An 18,179-nucleotide genomic window follows, 5' to 3' on the forward strand; every position below is an offset into this window, starting at 1 on the left:
CGCGCCAAGCCAAGGCAATGGATAAAAAAGCCTGGTATGAAATGGGTAAAAAACATTCAAGGTGTTGTGAGATCTAGTTGGAGGCTGACATGCTAGAGCTGGAGTGCCTGGGTTGAGGTAGGGTCTACCTCTTCTTCACAAGATATATCCCATTAGTGGAGGACATGCACCAATTTCTCATGTTCGAATGTGATGTGTCCCATGATGCGTACTTTATGAAATTTCTTGGGAAGGGCTTCTTTCTCATTGGATGTGTCTTTGAAACTTTACGTAATGATCTAATTGGGAAGCCTCTCATGTTTTCTAGTGTTGTAGTGTTGACGATACCATGGAGCTCCTCCTTCTCTATAAATGAGTTCCTCTACCATGACTACCCCATCTGGTTGGAGTTCCCCATGCTCCCTGCATGGCTAGGGGATTCTCTAAAAAATTTGGCCACGTCTCTTGGAAGAGTTCTACATATTCCTCCCTCGTCGAGAGCCCTCTTTGGTAGGAAAAGGGCATGGATCCTACGGGATCGTATGCAAGAGACATCAAACATTATCGAAGCTCATTTTCTAGATGGTCTTGTGCTCTCGATGCATGTTAAGTAAATTTTAGATATTTTCTTGATGCTTGCTTTGTCTGCAGAAAAATTGGACACTTTGCAAGATCTTGCCTAGAAAAGCTGGCATATACAGCGCTGACAGGTGGGGAAAGGATTGAGCTGGACCTAGAATTGAAGGACAATGGAAATGATCCATCAAGCTCCCTGAAAGATTCCCCAGAAGCCCCTACATCCTCGGTGTTGTCTGTAGATGTCTCCTCTAACAAGATCACTAAAGTTGTGCCTTCTACAGATGGATGGAAAATGGTGGGAAAAGAGGTAAGGTCATCACTCAAGCTAAAGAATCGTCTTTCATGTTCGGTAACAGTAAAGGTGGCGATAAGAAGGAGGCCAAGTTATCTAAGATGCGGGTGGAAGAAGTGCTTCTTCCTAGCCAATTGCATGCGCAATCCACTACACAGTTAACTGACTATGATGAAGAAGAACTATTGGATGCCAACCAAAGGAAGAGACTTCTTGAGGAACAGAAGCCGATTGATAACACACAAGAGCCTCCAAGTCAGGGAGCACAGTTGCAGGAGACATGCAGTATTACGAAAAGGATCAAGGATACGGCCAGGAGTGCAAGTAGGGTAAGAGATAATAGATTTAACTTCTTATGTGATGTGCATAAATCTTTAGACAAATGATCGTGAGAGAGGAAGGGATTATGGTAGGATGTCGGTTCTTTCCTAGAATGTTACAGGATGCTATGGTAAGGTGAAGCAAAAGGGGTGTATAAGAGTGATCAGAGATTCAAGCCGCTAGTCGTCATGCTATAGGAAGTGAAATCTAGTATCAATGATGAGTTTTGGTTTGCATGCAGAAAGAAGCAAGTTGATTTTTCTGTCAATTGTCCCAACAAAGGTAGAGCTGGAGCAAAAATTTTGACCCATAAATCCCTTAAGGCTTTAGAAGTGTTTTGAGATGAAGATGGGTACATGGTAGTCATAATTGCCTCAATTGATGGTTTCCCAATCCAGTTGGTGTGAGTCTATGCCCCCAACTCCTCCTCTGATAGATGTGAATGAAGATATTGCAAATGCAAGGATCCACAGTAGACAGTTATGGTTGATGACATCGGATTGCCCGAGTAAGTTCTTCTTCCAAGATATTAAGAGAAAGTAGGAAAGAGAATCCATTGACCATGGACTGGTCGCCCAAGGTAATCTCTTCATTGACTACTAGCACATTGCTGCAATCTTCATTAAAGAACTCAGTTGGATAGTAGGTGAGGAATCAACCTAAGACACGGGTTGGTGGAATGACTTTGACACTCGCCTCCAACCTCGGGTCACTGAGTACCACAAAATGCTTTTGGGTAGGCCATTCATGCCAAAGTAGCTAGGTGAATCCCTGAATCTAGTGGCCAAGGATAAGGCCTCGGGGCCTGACGGCCTCACGGTTGAATTCTTTATTGAATTTTGGGATCTGATGGCGGTTGACAACTCATAGATGGTCAAATTTACAACAAACTAGGGATACTTGTTGGAAGATGTCAATCTGGGTCTTCGTTTCAAGCTTTCTCCCAAGTGGGTGAACATGATAAAAGTTAATGAACTGGCGGCCTATTATCGTGCTCAACAGTTTGTATAAGATCTTGGCTAAAGCGATGGCTATCAGAGTTTAAGAGGTCTACATGTTCGTCATCGACCTTGAACAATGTGGGTTCATCAAAGGAAGAGAGATTTTTGACAACATTCTCAATGTTTGAGTAGCCCTAGATTACGCCTGGAAAATAGCTTACGATCATGTTTAGAGGGATTACATACTAGAGGTCATGAGGAGATTGGGCTTTGGTGGTGAGGGTTTTTTTAGGATGGTATCGACTCTATTTGGGAACACCTCCTCTATTCTCTATTTGAACGGTAGTACTATAGGATGCTTCGACTTGAAGCATTCCATTTGCCAAGGTTGCCCCTTGGCCCCTCCCCTTTTTGTAGTCCCCCGCTAATTTAGAGAGTAAGGATGGCCATGAATGAAGGATCGCTCCATGGCATTGGCTTCCATCAGGCACGCAATTCAGTCTATAGAACTTTGCAAATGTAATAATGGCCTACTTTGCAGAAGACCCTTGTAGTGTTGGGTCACTCTTCAACATCTTAGATATTTTTGGTAACGTCTTGGATTTGCGGTGTAGTAGGTAGAAGACCTTCGCACTAAGGATGGGCGACGGCCCCAATCCAGAATATTGACTTAAAGAAAAGTAGCTGTAGCATGTCAAGAAAGGTGAGACAATCCACTACCTAGGTGCCCCCATTGGTTTAGGTCTAATGATGCGGCAAAGTTTCAACTGGTTTTTGGAAAAGATAAAAGCCAAGCTCAAAGTCTATCATGGTATGAGCCTAGGATGGTACACGAGGACCTTGGTCATCCAGCACATTCTCTCGTCCACAACCACATACCTGGCCTCAATCTAGCATTTCTCCAAATGTCCGTGGATGGAGATTGAGAGGTTGTTCCATGCCTTTCTTTGGGTTGAGGAGGGGGGGAATGTTCTAAATTGAAAGTGCTATGTGCTAAATACAAATTAATATAAACCCAAGGAAGGGCAATTCCTTAATCTTATACTTTTGGAGAGGAAGTGTGCTAACTCTCCCTCCACACAAATGTGTGGTTATGTCCTAAATGCAAGGTACTTTAAACAAAATGCAAAGTGGTGTGTGCTAAATTCAAATTACTATGGGAATCAAATTTCTCTATGCTAAATGCAAATTGAAACAAACTCAAGGAAGGGCACGTTTATTGGTATCATAGATTTTAGAGAGGAAGTGTGCCATCTCTCCCCCGGCATACAAATGTGTGGTTATGTGCAACATGCAAAGGACTATGTGCAAAATGCAGAGATGCATTGAATGCAAGGTACTATGTGCTAAATTCAAATTGGTTATGTGCAAAATTTAAGTTCCTAAAAACAACACGTGTGGTTATATGCTAAAATTACAAAATCCAAATAAAACATATTCTCTGTCAATACAACTACTTGCCCAGATCTAGTTTAAGCACTTTTTTAGAATAATCTAGCAATCGAGCTCATACATTCATCGATATACTGTGCAGTTGGAGAATCTTTAACTGCATCTGATACACATAGACTAGCTCTATGTGCAACACAATGGATATTTGTCATAAAGGGATTATCCTTCTTCAAAAGAGTGGATAATCCTCGATGACGACTAGTCATGATAGCAAAAGCTCCATCAGAGCCAAAGCAGATCATCTTTCTTAAATCAAGACCAAAGCAAGACCAAGATGACATCAAAACTGCATGGTTGCATAATGAAGACTCTCTGATGTTCCACTCTCAATCTCTAACAAGCCTAAAAAAATTGTTATTGGGCTAAAGTCCTCCAAAAAGGATGCATAGACAATTAGATGCTGAGTCACTGCAATGTGAATAGACTCATCCATCATTAGACTAAAGAAAGGAGACATCTTCAATCTTGAGATATGTGTATTGAACATTGATTGACTAATGTGCTGAACAAACATAGCACAACCTTTGTCATTATGATACATGCTAGGTGGTAATGCTGGATAGTTACAAAATGAAAGCAACTCTAAGACGGGTGTACTGGCTAAATGCAAGATCTTGTTTTGCTACATGATATGCAGTAGCAAAAACATTTAAAGTTGCAAGATCAACCTTATCCTTATTCTTACGTAAAGCCTCATTTATATCTACCTTCTCTTTACCATTTAAGTATCATGCTACTCTGTGCGCTCGTGTCTTTGCATGCTCAGTAAGAGCACTATGCTAGATATTAATCGATCCAGACTTACCAAACTCACTCTTGCACCCTTTATCTGCTTTGCAAAAGGTGCAAAAAATCCTACCCACCTCCCTATCAAAGCTTGCCCAGGCGAAAACCCTCGTCCATCCCTCATTCCACTCACGACGTGCCCTTCTTCTACGACTAGCTTCCTCATTTCCAACATCATCATCTTGATCTTTCATTTGTTCGTTCTCTACTTCTATAATTTCATCTTCAATAATTGAAGATGCCTTCTTTGTGAACTCACACATCCCAAGCAAAGATGATTGAACAAAAGAGATAATGCTCCCTTCACATGAAAAAAAGAACATAAAAAAGAATTATTCTTCATAAGTAATGGAAGTTTTTGTTTTAAAGCTAAAACAACCACTAGTAAGTAAAGAAATTAAGAAATACGAAATCATTTATCTAAAGGTAAAAATAAAAATTGATAATGATATTTCTTTTACACGATGAGCATTCATGTGTTGCAGCTATTCTACTTGCACAGACAGATTTCCCAAGAAATATGGACTGGAATGTCTTGTGATTGGAAAGCCCAGCTAACTTCTAAATTGATGCATGGAAGAGCTTAGCACTAAGCAAATCCAAATGGCCTAAATAAATAATCATGAATCATGTCCTATGGGCGGATTGGAGTCTGGACAAATATCTACGTAGGGGAGTCGACGTAGGGGCGGATTGGACGAATATCTACGTAGGGGAGGCAATGAAGCTATGCAAAAAAATCACTCCCTCTGCAACGAAGCTATGCAACCAACAAGAGGGGTCCAGCTGCTCTCCACAGTTGGACTGGCATAAGTGGAATCGTAGGCTTGTAGCTGCATCCCAATTCGGCAGTCTTCAAATGATGCAAGCCTTTTACGCACGGACTCGGGAGGCAGTAGGAAGCCACAGCGAGGGTGAAGCAAAAGCTAGAATTGGAGGAGACTGCGCAACATGCCACATTGCCAAGCTTGAAAAGCTGAACGATCAAATGCTCAAGCAAAAGTTTGAGGCTTCTGATTCGTGAACAGAGGACCAAGCGATACTGGAATGGTAACACGAGCAAGCATGTTTATGATACATCGTCGTAGGAAAATTCTGTGAATTTTGTAGCAGCATCAGGAATCCGTTGGAACATACGAAGAATTTCTGCTCAGTTTTCTGATGGTTTGTAGCGCAGGAGCTACAAATTGATGCAGGTTGGGACTAGTCACTACATTAGACGGCCGTGGGAAATTTCCCATAATCACCAGGCTGTATTTCCTTTTCGGCCTCGGATGGTTGGCTTCTGCATATCCAAAAGGCTGCCGCCTTCACACATTGGTTTTGCAGTGGGATAGCTAAGAATTAACGTCGCCCTACCTCATAGCTATTAATTTAGAGTTCATATCGCGACCTGAGGCTCAGATCCAAACAGACCGACAACGGAAACGCAATGGTGCTCATGCTTTCGATCAGCCCGCTTTTGCTTTCGTTGCTGTTAGCAAGATGCACTACAGTGATCGGTGTCACAGTTAACCCAGGACATTGGGAACTTGGAAGAGCATTGCGCAAGCAACAAGCAGCCAGCAGCCACCTACCAAATTACGAATAGTACATTATTTGCAAACTTCAAAACTTCAAAGTACCTGGAGTATAACGTTGAACTGTGGAGGTTCTTGATTGCTTGGAAGCTGAGAGCCTAGCTTTGCGAATCGAGACTCGTGAGAGCTTTCTTGAAGTGTGAACGTTAAAGTTTGGTGACTGGTCTTTTCAAGTTTCAACCTTGCATGCAGCTTGAGCGACTCTACTGCGTTGCTGAGGCTTGCTCAATGTACTATGTGTTGGAGACTCGAGAGTCGAGACTGTGGATTCTTGGAAGAAGAGATACTATGAGAGAATGAGACCTGAGTCACATCGAGTTGCGGCTGAACAGTGACTCGTGAGTGAAAACTTCAAGAAAGTCTCCTAACCTTAAGAGAAATAAGGTCATAGGTTACGCATAGGTGGTTGATCTACGGCATGAAGAAATTAGATCTAGGCTGTGAATCAATCTACTATTTATTGAGAGTATTTTAAATATTATCTCTTTTATATTATATTATATTATATATATGACTAATTTTTAAAGTCCTTAGTAAAATTTAACCGGTATTCTAAAGGAACCTTTATTTGTAGCCTAGATTTTCAAAAAGAATATTTTAAATACCTTTAAAATACATTTTGGTTCAAAATTTAGCCCTTATAAATATCCTCGTTGGGACAACTTATGCCGGAGGACGTTTAGAGAGTGCCATTCAAGGTAACTTGGTTGTTGGAGTGCAAGGCGTTGGACATTACGGTGTAAGAGTGGATAAGTCTTTGGGCCCACACTACTTGAGTTGGCTTTTTTGGATTAATTACGGGGAAAAAGCTTTTCCGTCTTGATAGGCTTGAAACCACACTCGACATCCTGTGGTTAGACCCTTGAATTCACAGGTTGATTAGAAAGTTCAAGTCCGCGTCAGAAGCTGTGGTCACTACTTTTACGGAAAAGCCTTGGATTCTTATCTCACGCCCGCACTCAATCTTTCTCCCCCCCAAAATCTCTTTCTCCCTCCTCCCTGCTCCTCCCTCTCTCCCTGTCTGTCTGTGTGTGTGTGTGGGAGAGAGAGAGAGAGAGAGAGAGAGAGAGACGAGGGAGAAGGGCGGAGAGTGAAAGGAGGGCAAAGGGGGAAGAGAGAAAGACAGATCTCGAGACGGAAAGAATGGAGCAGCCTCGCTTGCCGACGCGTAAACGCAACAATTATGTCGGCAGCGGCTACCGTATCTACTCCAACCCACAAGAATACGACCCCCACCCCTATCGTAGCGACGCCAATCACTCGAATGGCTTCGTCGGTGAAAGCCCTGCTCGCACGGCTCCTAAAGGTCGGCGAGGTGGTCGGCCTCCACAGGCGGACCTAAGCGAGGGGGATGATCTGAAAAGGGCTGCCGCTCTCTTGGCCAAGTCGGGAGCACTCCTGTTCGACGGCCTCTGCGAATCTTGTTCACAAATCCTTCATCAGCGGCTTGCCACTATCTCGTCACGTACGTGCGGCTTTCAAGGCACAGTTTTCGTAGTGTAGGAGATGCTAGGTACTTGGGTGTTCCAGCGAAGCGAATTCTTGCCCAGACGCGTCTCTCAATATGCGAAACGTTAGCTTTATTGAACTTTTTTTTTTGGCGAGTGTCAAAGTTGTAAGCTATCGCGTTAAGATGGATCTGTCATTCTTTATTGTAGTGGGAATAATCGTCTTATGGTTATCTGCATATCGATGTATATCCTGGATGGTAGCCGTTGCTTACAATTGATTTTACGACATTCAGCGCTAATTCAACAAAATGGTGTGCTTCTTCTTAGCCTGTGACTTACTTAATCAGAATTCGAGAGCCTTCCGACCTTAGTTGTGCCTACTTGTACGGGGATCCATGACGATTTAGTCAATTTTCTGGATACTTGTATAAAGAAGCTTTTATACATTCCAACAGTAGAGTCATAATAACCCTCATAATCGATTTCGCTGATCTTAGTATTTATCGCTGAAAATGAGGACATTAGAAGTTTACGTTTCCAAAAACTTGTTTTGCACTCTGCAACTGCGAGCTGGGAGAGGTGTCACATCGATATACAGTCTAGGATGCACAGTGGAGATTCAAGTTAAGTGCGAAAATTATAGGGCTATAGGTTTTCTCTTGTGGTGTTAGCAGCACCGATCCTGAGTGACTACTCATGGTTTTGTGCTTCTATAGGTTATACTCTCACTGTCAGTATTCGTATGAGACAGAGTGGGCTCCTTTACTAGTTTTTAGGCGCTTGGGCGAATTTGTGAAACCCTAGGTTCGTCCTTTGGTCAAAGCTTTCAGGCTCTATCCTGCTGTAATGCACCGTAGTGACTGTTAGAGGGGACAAGAGTTTGTGTTCGTTTGTCACGCGTGCCCTTTATGGTAGAAGGCTTTAAACGTAGCCGCTTGTGAGGTTCCTTTATGCCGTTTTTTTTGTAAAATTGGAGCTTACGCTATGTATTGGCCATCTTTCCTGGTGCTAGGATTTTTTAAAACTTTTGGTCACAAACACACGATGAATGGTGGGCATGCTTGGAAGTCGGCATAAACGTTAAAAACTGTGTTAATACGTACTTTTACATTTCTGATGTATAAATATCTCGTTGCAGTTTCTTATTCTTATCCCATTTATTCATGGTGGCTCTTAGCAGATGGATTCTTGGATCCGAGTGGCATCCCCACAGAGACTGGGGCTGCAATCTATGTGTCAACGCCAAGTTTTGGAATTGAAGAAGCCCGAACGACACTTTTCTCCAATTTGGATAAAACAAAGGATCGTGGTGAACAAGTGATTGTTTCTGAGCAGCCTGAGCAAGGGAAAACTCCGTTGAAGCAGGAGCCTAGTGGTGGAAAAAGGCATGATGGCAGCCTGCCTGCAGTTTCAAGTGATTTTACTAATGATATTGCTGCAAAGATGGCCTCAATTTCTCTTTTCAATAGCCCCCACAGGATTGAAGGCAATGTGGGCGTGGCCAAAAAGTCAGATTCCCTTGAAAGAGTAGGCCAAATCCTTCAGCTACCAAGCAACGTCAGTGAGAATGCTCGAGTTCAGCAAATCAAACGCAAGAAGGATTTTGTTTCGATGGAGAATGTTACTGGCAAGTCTGTCAATGTTGTAGAAGGTTTGGAGCTTCACACAAATGTTTTTACGGATTCAGAGCAGAAGGACTTATTAGACTTCATATATCATCTTCAAGAACTAGGCCGGAATCAAAAGCTTCGGAGTAAGGATCTACCAAAAAAGGCTCAATTTTTCTTTCCTGTTCAATGTGCATGTCTAGTTAGAAATCACACGGAGTTCTTGAGGAAATCCTCTCACTGAAGTCCTTCAGCATACAGTGGGAATCTTGGCACGATTTAGAATCACAATTGCCCAACGTTCTGCATGCTCAAGTCTGCAACCTATTTTCTTTTGTTGCCCAGGGACCAAAACACTGCTTTCAATGTTTGAACCTCAGTGTATCTTCCCAAAGCCTCTTGTGTAGCAAGATAGGAGCAAGATAGGACCACCCTCATGCTCCATATCAGCAGACCTTTGTGCCACTCCTGCTACCCTGATATGATGGCCTGCTTCTTTCCTGTGGTCTGGAGTTCGTCTCTAAAGGCTGGTATTTATTATACATGGAATTAACAGCTTATAGTAGCTAATAGTAGGACCTGTCGAGTACTGCCATGTTCCTGGAGCCATTTAGGTGATGCATTTTAGATATTGCTTTTACTTTTTTAATGTTTTTGATCTTGCTTAATGTCAATGTCAGGACGCACATACTCGGAGCCAAGAAAATGGATGCGAGGGAAGGGTCGAGTAACCATACAATTTGGATGCTGCTACAATTATGCAGTGGTATGTCTTTGTCTATGCAATTGCAGTATTGTTCTGGTTTTTTTGTATGAAGCAAGCTAACAGGAACTCTTCGGCAGGATAAAGATGGAAACCCCCCAGGTATTATTCAGGATGAAGAAGTAGATCCAATTCCCCAAATGCTGCGAATGGTAATCAAACGGTTAGTGAGGTGGCATGTTCTGCCTTGCAGCAGTGTGCCAGACAGTTGTATCATCAACCTATATGATGTGGGTGACTGTATACCGCCTCACATTGATCATCATGACTTTGTCCGGCCCTTCTGTACAGTGTCTCTTGTAAGCGAGTGTGATATTGTTTTTGGGTCTAATCTCAAAATCATTGGGCCTGGTGATTTCAAAGGCTCCATTTCCATTCCTTTGCCAGTGGGGTGAGTGTAATTTCCCCTCAACTATGTTGGTTGCACCATTCTCCTGGCTGACAGTTTTTTTGCATTCGATTGTATTGTATTTTAAAAACTTTATCTGGGACAATTCTGTGTGTCTTCGTCATGGTCATAAATTGCCTTTTCATTTTCATAAAGTCATGGCTGACATGTGGAATTGTTCTTCAGTAGTATTGTTGAAATATACACACTTATTCTGGCTCACGGTGCCTGCAGGTCAGTTCTGGTGTTGAAAGGTAATGGGGCAGATGTGGCCAAGCATGCAGTTCCAGCTGTTCCTGCAAGAAGGTGAATGATGTGTAACTTATAGTGATGTCTGTTCCTGTGTCCACGTACATATGCCTAGTTCTAACATCAATATGGAGTTGACCAGGTGTGATATGGACTATATGCATAATGCATCTAACTGTATTACTGCAAACTTTCATGTTATTGAGAAGAAGAGCTGGGTAGCTTAATAAGTTCCTTGTTTATTTGTGAAATAATATACACTACAGTAAAAGCAGTTGCAAAATTATTGGTCAAATGTTGCAAGAAACTTGCTGACAGTATGCAATTTGCGGTCAAGAAGTTTATTTAAGACACATCTCAGAATATGTCCGGTGATTTCTGACAAAATCTTATTGTGTGACAGAGTATCTATTACTTTCAGGAAGATGGATTCATCAAAAGTACCTCTAGGATTTACTGTTGACCATGAATTGCTTGGCACCAAGCCTCTGATTAATGCCAGAAATTCAGTTTCTAATTTGCAAGGCTCTCAGCTGTACCCTACAGAGGGTTCTCCGGATCCACATTTTGCAGTGGCTTCACCGAAAATTGGTCAAAATGGAACCCCTGAATCATCACACTTTTCTTTGGAATCCGATTTTCCTCCACTTCATGTATCTGGGCCTGGTCGCAAGCGTTAATATTTGGGATCAAAGTGAGTGTACATTGGCATAAATTCGGACCATGGGCTCTTTGAATGAGCTTCAGGTGAATCATTTATGGAGCCATCCTAGCTACCTGTAGGTTAGTTTGCCAAAAAGAATTTGTAACGGAACAATAATCTTTACAACTGTGATGCAGGCATGAGAGGCCAACTTGTGAACATTACTGTGCCGTTAAAAGAGTGTCTACATAATGTAGTTGTCAGCAATTTTTAATTGTACAATGTGATGCTCAATTGTACCTTCGTCATGGCTGAGTCTGCCCTTCACCTCTGGAGTGCCGACAGAAACTCAGTACGAAGGCTTTGTATAAATGGATGCTCAAGTATGTGAGGGTATGTGGATTTGAATGTGTGAGAGCATCTTTTTAATACTATGGTCTACACCCACTGTTGGGTGCTGATGAGGTCAGTGGGGATGTCATAGTGGCTAGTCCCTGCTGCTATGCCTGATGGAGTTTATGGTTTTCAATCTTATGAGTCACTATCGTGAGATTGAAACTGCACTATGTTGTGTTTTTAGAGGATCCTGGATTCATCTAGGTATTTGCTTCTGCCGTATTAGCGGACATGCAAATTTCACCTTGTGAAGTTTTCGTCCAAGTTGCAGCCTGCTGGTATTGCGATAATTCTTTCTATCTTAAATGGTGCGTTGCCCTATTAGCTAGATCTAGATGCTCGTTTGGGAGAGACTTAAATGAAATCGTTTAGACTTCACAAGCAGTTGTAGCTTGAATGAAGAGATTTAGGACTACTTTTTGATTAGCCTTCTCCTTTAGTGCTAGCCTTCATCATGGCTGAGTCTGCCTGTCACCTCCGGAGTGCCGACAGAAACTCAGTACGAAGACTTTGTATAAATGGATGCTCTAGTATGTGTGGGTGTGTGGATTTGTATGTGTGAGAGCATATTTTTATATTATGGTCTAAACCCACTGTTGGGCGCCGATGATGTCAGTGGGGATGTCATAGTAGCTAGTCCCTGCTATGCGTGATGGAGTTTATGGTTTTCAATCTTATGAGTGACTATCGTGAGATTGAAACTGTGTTTTTAGAGGATGAGTTTGGGAATGTTCCTGGATTCATGTAGGTATATAACTCAATTATGCTGTGTACAGTGTACTATGAAGAGGATTATTCCGAATGTCATATTCCGATCTAGTTGTATTGATTATGTGGCTGCCGAGTGTAAATGCTAATGAATCTGTTTAATTTCAAATTATCCAGGAGCAGCAATGCGATGGCAATGGATTCATGTCAATTTACCTCAGTTTTTATTTGCAAATCTTGTGCTGATATCTGCAAAAATTGAAGGAGAGGTCTAGTTAACCAACTTCACCTACTGCAAGAGTTTTTCTGTAGGTACACGGTAACTATCAGGCTATTAAAAAAATTATGTATGGTCGCTTCTTGCGGCAACACAAGCTGGTGTGAGAGGTGGCACAGCATGTAGCTAGCATTTAAATGGTGGAACCCATTGCTTTGTGTCTTTCTTGGCTCTTGCTTGCAAAGGCGGATTTTCTTGGATGTGTCTCTTCTTTGCAAGAGACAGTCGCTGCTCTCTCTCTCTCTCTCTCTCTCTCTCTCCCCCCCCCCCCCCCCCCCGCAATTGTGTGATGCACTCTCTCCCCCTTTTTCTCTCTCCCTCTCACTCTCACACTTTCACTCTGTCCCTATACACTCTCACTCCTTGTGCTACCTTTCCTTATCTTTGTTAGCCTCCCACCTAGCATCTCTGCTTCCTTGCCTACCTTCTTTGTGTACTTTCCAAACCCCTTTTAAATATCTATTTGAGGAAGGATGCATTTGATTTGCCAAATGACATACATGCAAACATTTAAATATTCCTTGATCTCAAGAAGTCTAAGGGCTAGTTGCCGAAGTGTTGAGGACCATGGTGGGATTGTACACCATTGGGGTGCGTGGGAAATTAATAGTGCAACAAAAGCATGTACAGAACTTCAATTTATTAGATGATTATGTAGTCAACCAATTTTTTTGCAAAACATCATATGCTTGAATAAGCTCTCACATGTATAAAGCCTTTAGTTATACGTTTGAGAGTACTTGTTCCATGGCACTCGGTTATGTGTCTTGTCTTTGAAATTGAGTACTTTGAGTTTGAGCTTAGTTTAGTATAGTACTCACAAAGGGCCTTAGTGTGCCCTTTTGCCTTAGCCCACAATATCTTGTAAAAGTAGGAGTTACTTTGATATTGTACTTTGTCTCATAGGCCCATGAGGCCTCCCAAAGGTGGTAATACATCTCCCTCGCCCCCCACCCTCCCTCTCTCTCTCTCTCTCTCTCTCTCTCTCTCTCTCTCTCTCTCGTATTATAACTCTCTCTTCCTCCCTCCCTCCCTCCTTGCCCCCCCCCCCCTCTCTCTCTCTCTCATATTAAAACTCTCTCTCTCTCTCCTTTTTTTGTGGTGAATCCATTTGACATCATATTACATCATATTACAAAAAACAGTCCCGAAAAAAGGGACAATGAGCTACAAGTATCAGAAGATCTCTTTTAATGCCATTATATGTATATTTATGTACACATATACATATACATATACATATAGGTATATATACATTGACGTTAAAAGAGTGTCTATCTACTACTGTTGTAGTTGTCAGCCACATCATACATATCACAATTGAGTTGATGACGTTGAACAATCATAAAGCCAAAAAGTGTTACTATGGAGAGTATAACTTCCAATGTCATATTTTGATCTAGTTGTGTTGATTCAATGTCTGATGAGTGTAAATGCCAACCAATCTGTTTAATTTTAAATTATCAGGGGCAGCAATGTGATTGGCACTGGATACATGTCAATATGTTTGTTTTAATTTGCAAATTTTGTGGTGGCATTTGAGAAAATTGAAGGAGACGCAAAATTGCCCAACATGCTTTAGTTTTCACCACCCACCGCAAGAGTTTTTCTATAGGTACAAAGTAAATATGAGGTTATTTAAAAAAATGAAAATAAGGTTATTGGTCTGATTCAATTAAAAGGATGTATGGTACGTTTATGCAGCCTCTTCTTGTGGCAAGACAAGGTGGCGTGAGAGGTGGCATAGCATGTAGGTAGCTTTAAATTTTTTTTGGTTAGATGGTGGACCACATCGCTTTGTGTCTTTGTTGGCTCTTGCTTACAAAGGTGGATTTCCTAGTATGTCTCTTCATTGTAAGAGATGGTCATTGCTTAGCTTGGCACAAATAGGGTTGCATGGAGCTCGATGAGTTGCAAATTGGCAAATTATGAGTCTTGACTTGAGTCTCAACACACACACCTACACACGTGAGCATGTTGGAGTCACTTTCAACACAAGGAATCTATTCAATGTAAGCACATTATATGTGTTGATTTCCACGTGAGCAAAGAGATGAGAAATCTAGGGTAGGATGGGACCAGGGTTGTGGATACATACATACATACATAGATATACAGGTACATAGATACATATAAATAGATATATGTATATGCACACATACATACATGATATGCATACACTTTTTTTGGAGTGAAATTACATCATGCGCACGTGTGCGCGCACATAACCTTTTTTTAGTGAAATCGTGTATGGTTCTATTACAAGAAGCAGTCCCCAAAGAAAGACATGCAATTACAATGTTGGAAGATTTCAATATAAACAAAGTAATCTATTTGATGAACAGACAAGCAATCATAGAAAGATTGCCTAATTGACACCCGAAAGTAGTGAAACTTGGAAAAAGTAGAATCTCCAAAGACTATGGTTTTGGTCTTGCCACAGAGTTTAGACGGAACATAAGTGAAAAAAAGATCAAACTCTTACCTCTGGCGGCGAGGGCAAATCTTGAAGAGCCAAACAAGCTTGCCAAAGTAGTAGGGAATTCGGCTTGGAGACATTGTTGAAGAAAAAGGAGAGAGTCACGAGTCATGATGTTAGAAAAGATGGAGCAAGGATTCCCTTGGAGCCAGACATCTATGACAATAGCTATCTGTAGGCACCATTTGGCATATATATTTCACCTCACGAAGTGATTAGTAGTAGAACAGAGGGTTACTCAAACGTTTTTATTTAAGCCGTATGAGGTGTAATACCCATGTAGAGTTTGTAGGGGGGGTCATAGAAACCCACCTATCTTGATAAAGTATACAATTGGTTCGAAGAGTGTCTTGAGATTTAGGTGATTTTGCTGATGACACTACCAGTAAATATGTTCCTCCTTATGTGAACATTTTTCATCGCTTTACATCGGATAGAAGAAGGAAGCCCTCTGTCTCAATAAGAATAGTTGTAGAATACAATGTACCTAGTGATTCTCTGATACAAATGCCTGAAACACCAAAGATAGAGAAAGACTTGGGAATGCAAGTCTTTACCTATATTTTTTACAGAGAGGCGAAGTCGTAGAAATAAGTGACAACAGAGATATCCAATTGGTTCAAACTTGTTTAGTGGTTGATTGGCGAGAATCCCCCCCCTCGGAAGGGTCTTATCAGTCTCTTGACCAAAGTTGATTTCCCCGAGCTGAAATCCAAGGTGGAAGCATCAAAACCCTATACAAACTAGGCAATACAAACTAGCCACAAAGACATTAGCCAACCATAGAGGATGAGTGGCAGAACCATGGGTGGCGGTGTAGAGTCCAATCTGTAAGACGATAAGTAAGCTCCAGCTTAGATACCAGCAAGAAACATTGGGGAAAGATAATGCCAAAGGGGTTGATAATTCATCCCTAATCCATAGTGCCTGGCTACATATGAAAGGGATAATAACGTACCATCACCATGAAGTACATCACCCACAAACCAAATCCATTTGGATGGAATAAAATAAGAATGCCTAGTCCCTGCAAGCCAAGGGGACAATCAAATAGGTTGACCAATGTAGACTGTCAACACACAAATGATTTCATTTCTCGAGATGGTTCTTTTGTTGTTGCAGACCTTGCTAAAGGGAATGGGTTGAAACAGACCTGAGAGCATGGTGCCTAGAAGACTCCAAGTTGTTCACTCATTATGAGGGATAGCTGGAATATGGTGGCATCTAGATTGCTCGAGTTTGAAGGCAGGAACATGATTTAAGGTAGTGGTGCCATCTGGTGCTACCTTGGATGGACCTGTAAACATGATGGTTTGTTTGCGCAGGAATGGACCTAGAGGAGCAAGAGCCATTGGTTGAATCAGAATCAAAACTGGATTGTTCCAGAGGGTTTCATCATTGGAGCTATTGGAGCAACTTCATTGACAAGTTGGTGTGAGGCCGAGATGTGTCGGTTTGAGGGGTGTTGGAAAGGTCACCTCCCAATCTGTAAATAGGAGTTCTAATAGGAGAGACATGCTGCAAAAGATTCTATCCTGCTAGCAGAACTTCCTACGGCGGGGCTGGGATTCCACATTCCCAAATTGTCGAGCAAAATGAGTGACACAGGCTTGAGAAATGTGCACCCATGAGGAAGTCCAACAAGCATTAGATGTCAAAACCCAACAAATATTTGATCCTGCCTCTTATAGAGTAAAACCTTAAAAAACCCTATAGAGGAGAAACCTTTATCCATTAGAGCCTTTTGCTTGTCCTTAGTTTCCCATTTGACAATTTTCCTATGATTTTCATTGCTCTATAATAGATGCTTAGCTTGACACAAGCATGTAAGCTCAAGCATGAGTTAAAGCCTTGACATGATTGAGTTTTCACAAACTTTGACTGTTGACCTTAGCATCAGCAACCACTTCCCTTGAGTCATATAGGTAATTCTTCCCAGGTCATGAATTATTGCTTGCATGTGAGAGGCAAAAGTATTCTAGGCATAATCAAGATCAATCAGGCACTATTCCCAAAGAGGAGCAATGGCATTATGAACCATTTGCTTGTACTCATCATTCTCCAAATAACTATTATTGACTATAAGCAACCTTTTATTTGGCAACTTGTCATGTGGCATCTCATGAAAAAACAACCTTAGCCATAGCGGAGCACGATATAAACGGGGGAAGGCATAATCCACCCACATTTGGAAGTAAGAGCATCATATTTCTACACATTCACCATATACCAATGGTCCAATCTTGCTCGATATGCAGACTGGGCATTATGCTACAAACTATATCCTGAATACATGGGCTTCAACTCTTTCCAAAGATCCACAAGACCAAGCTGAGACATTAGTTGGGACCAATGTTGCCATTCCAATGTCAGCATATGGGTTTTGCCAAATGTATTATCCCCTTGCTAGGGTGCATTATTGAAATCTTCACTAATAAATACATTTTGCCTTCAAGGATATTGTTGCATAGCCTCCCAAATCAATGCTCTTCAATGACAATATTGAGGTGCATAAATTGAGGCAAATTCAAGTTTCTCACCCTGAATAAGAAAATGCATACTAATGCACCTCCATTCCTTATTATTTAAAGACACAATGGCTGAAGAGCAAACCCCCTAACCTAACCCCCCACTACTTTCCCACTACCACTGGACCACTTTCCCACCATCCACTACCCACCGCTTGCTTTCAATGGCCCTTATTGCATGCATCTTCTTGCCTTTAATTGGCACATTACTCTCTTCTGGTGCCTCTATGAAGCAACCTGTCTCTGAGCTGAGCTTAGATTTTCTTGGTCTCATTGTGTGCAACTCTTGTACCTTGGCTTCCTTGTTCCCTCAGGTGATCCCTCTTCTTGCACACTTACTCTTCCTTGACAAACAGTTCTTTGCATTTCTTCTACGGTGCCACCCGTCTTGTTGGCTCTTGTTGTAGCTTCCCAGCTTCTATGGTGCCACCCAACTCATTGTCTTTTAGTCGTAGCTTCTGCTCTCCTCTTTGAGTTCTTTTGCTTGGGCGAGTCTTTCTCGTACTCATGTGTCACATGATCTTGTGTTCTTTGTGCTCTATGCTTGACCATTCACTATCTCAGCTGCTATTGCCTGTTCATGACTCTTCTATGCTCCACATGACCTGCTTTTTCCACCTTTCCATCAATGCCATAACTGCTATGAGTAGGTAGTCATTGCTTAATGTTGCGTAGCACTACCTTTGCGATTGTCCCCTTCTTTTTCAAGCTCATTGGCTTCACTGCCTAAATAACCCTTTGGATGAACATTCTTTGTAGT

General features: G+C 41.8%; 1 protein-coding gene across 2 annotated transcripts; it reads left to right on the top strand.

Moving 5' to 3' along the window:
* Window positions 1–6,814: 6,814 nt before the first annotated feature.
* On the top strand, window positions 6,815–11,239 carry LOC147886069 (RNA demethylase ALKBH9B-like). 2 transcript variants are annotated; one of them, XM_087395515.1, is made up of 6 exons: window positions 6,815–7,395; window positions 8,559–9,134; window positions 9,669–9,754; window positions 9,832–10,142; window positions 10,374–10,445; window positions 10,792–11,239. In XM_087395515.1, the coding sequence occupies exons 1-6, from the start codon at window positions 7,074–7,076 to the stop codon at window positions 11,066–11,068; spliced, it is 1,644 nt and encodes a 547-aa protein (XP_087251641.1). In that variant the 5' UTR covers window positions 6,815–7,073; the 3' UTR covers window positions 11,069–11,239. The 2 variants fall into 2 exon arrangements, with proteins under 2 accessions (XP_087251641.1, XP_087251642.1); XM_087395516.1 differs by having other exon boundaries at window positions 6,817–7,395; window positions 8,562–9,134.
* The last annotated feature ends 6,940 nt before the right edge of the window (window positions 11,240–18,179 follow it).

This window comes from Dipteris shenzhenensis, chromosome 24, assembly GCF_047967505.1.
Source record: "Dipteris shenzhenensis isolate YYH24624 ecotype China chromosome 24, Dip_SZ_1.0, whole genome shotgun sequence".
NCBI lineage: Eukaryota > Viridiplantae > Streptophyta > Polypodiopsida > Gleicheniales > Dipteridaceae > Dipteris > Dipteris shenzhenensis.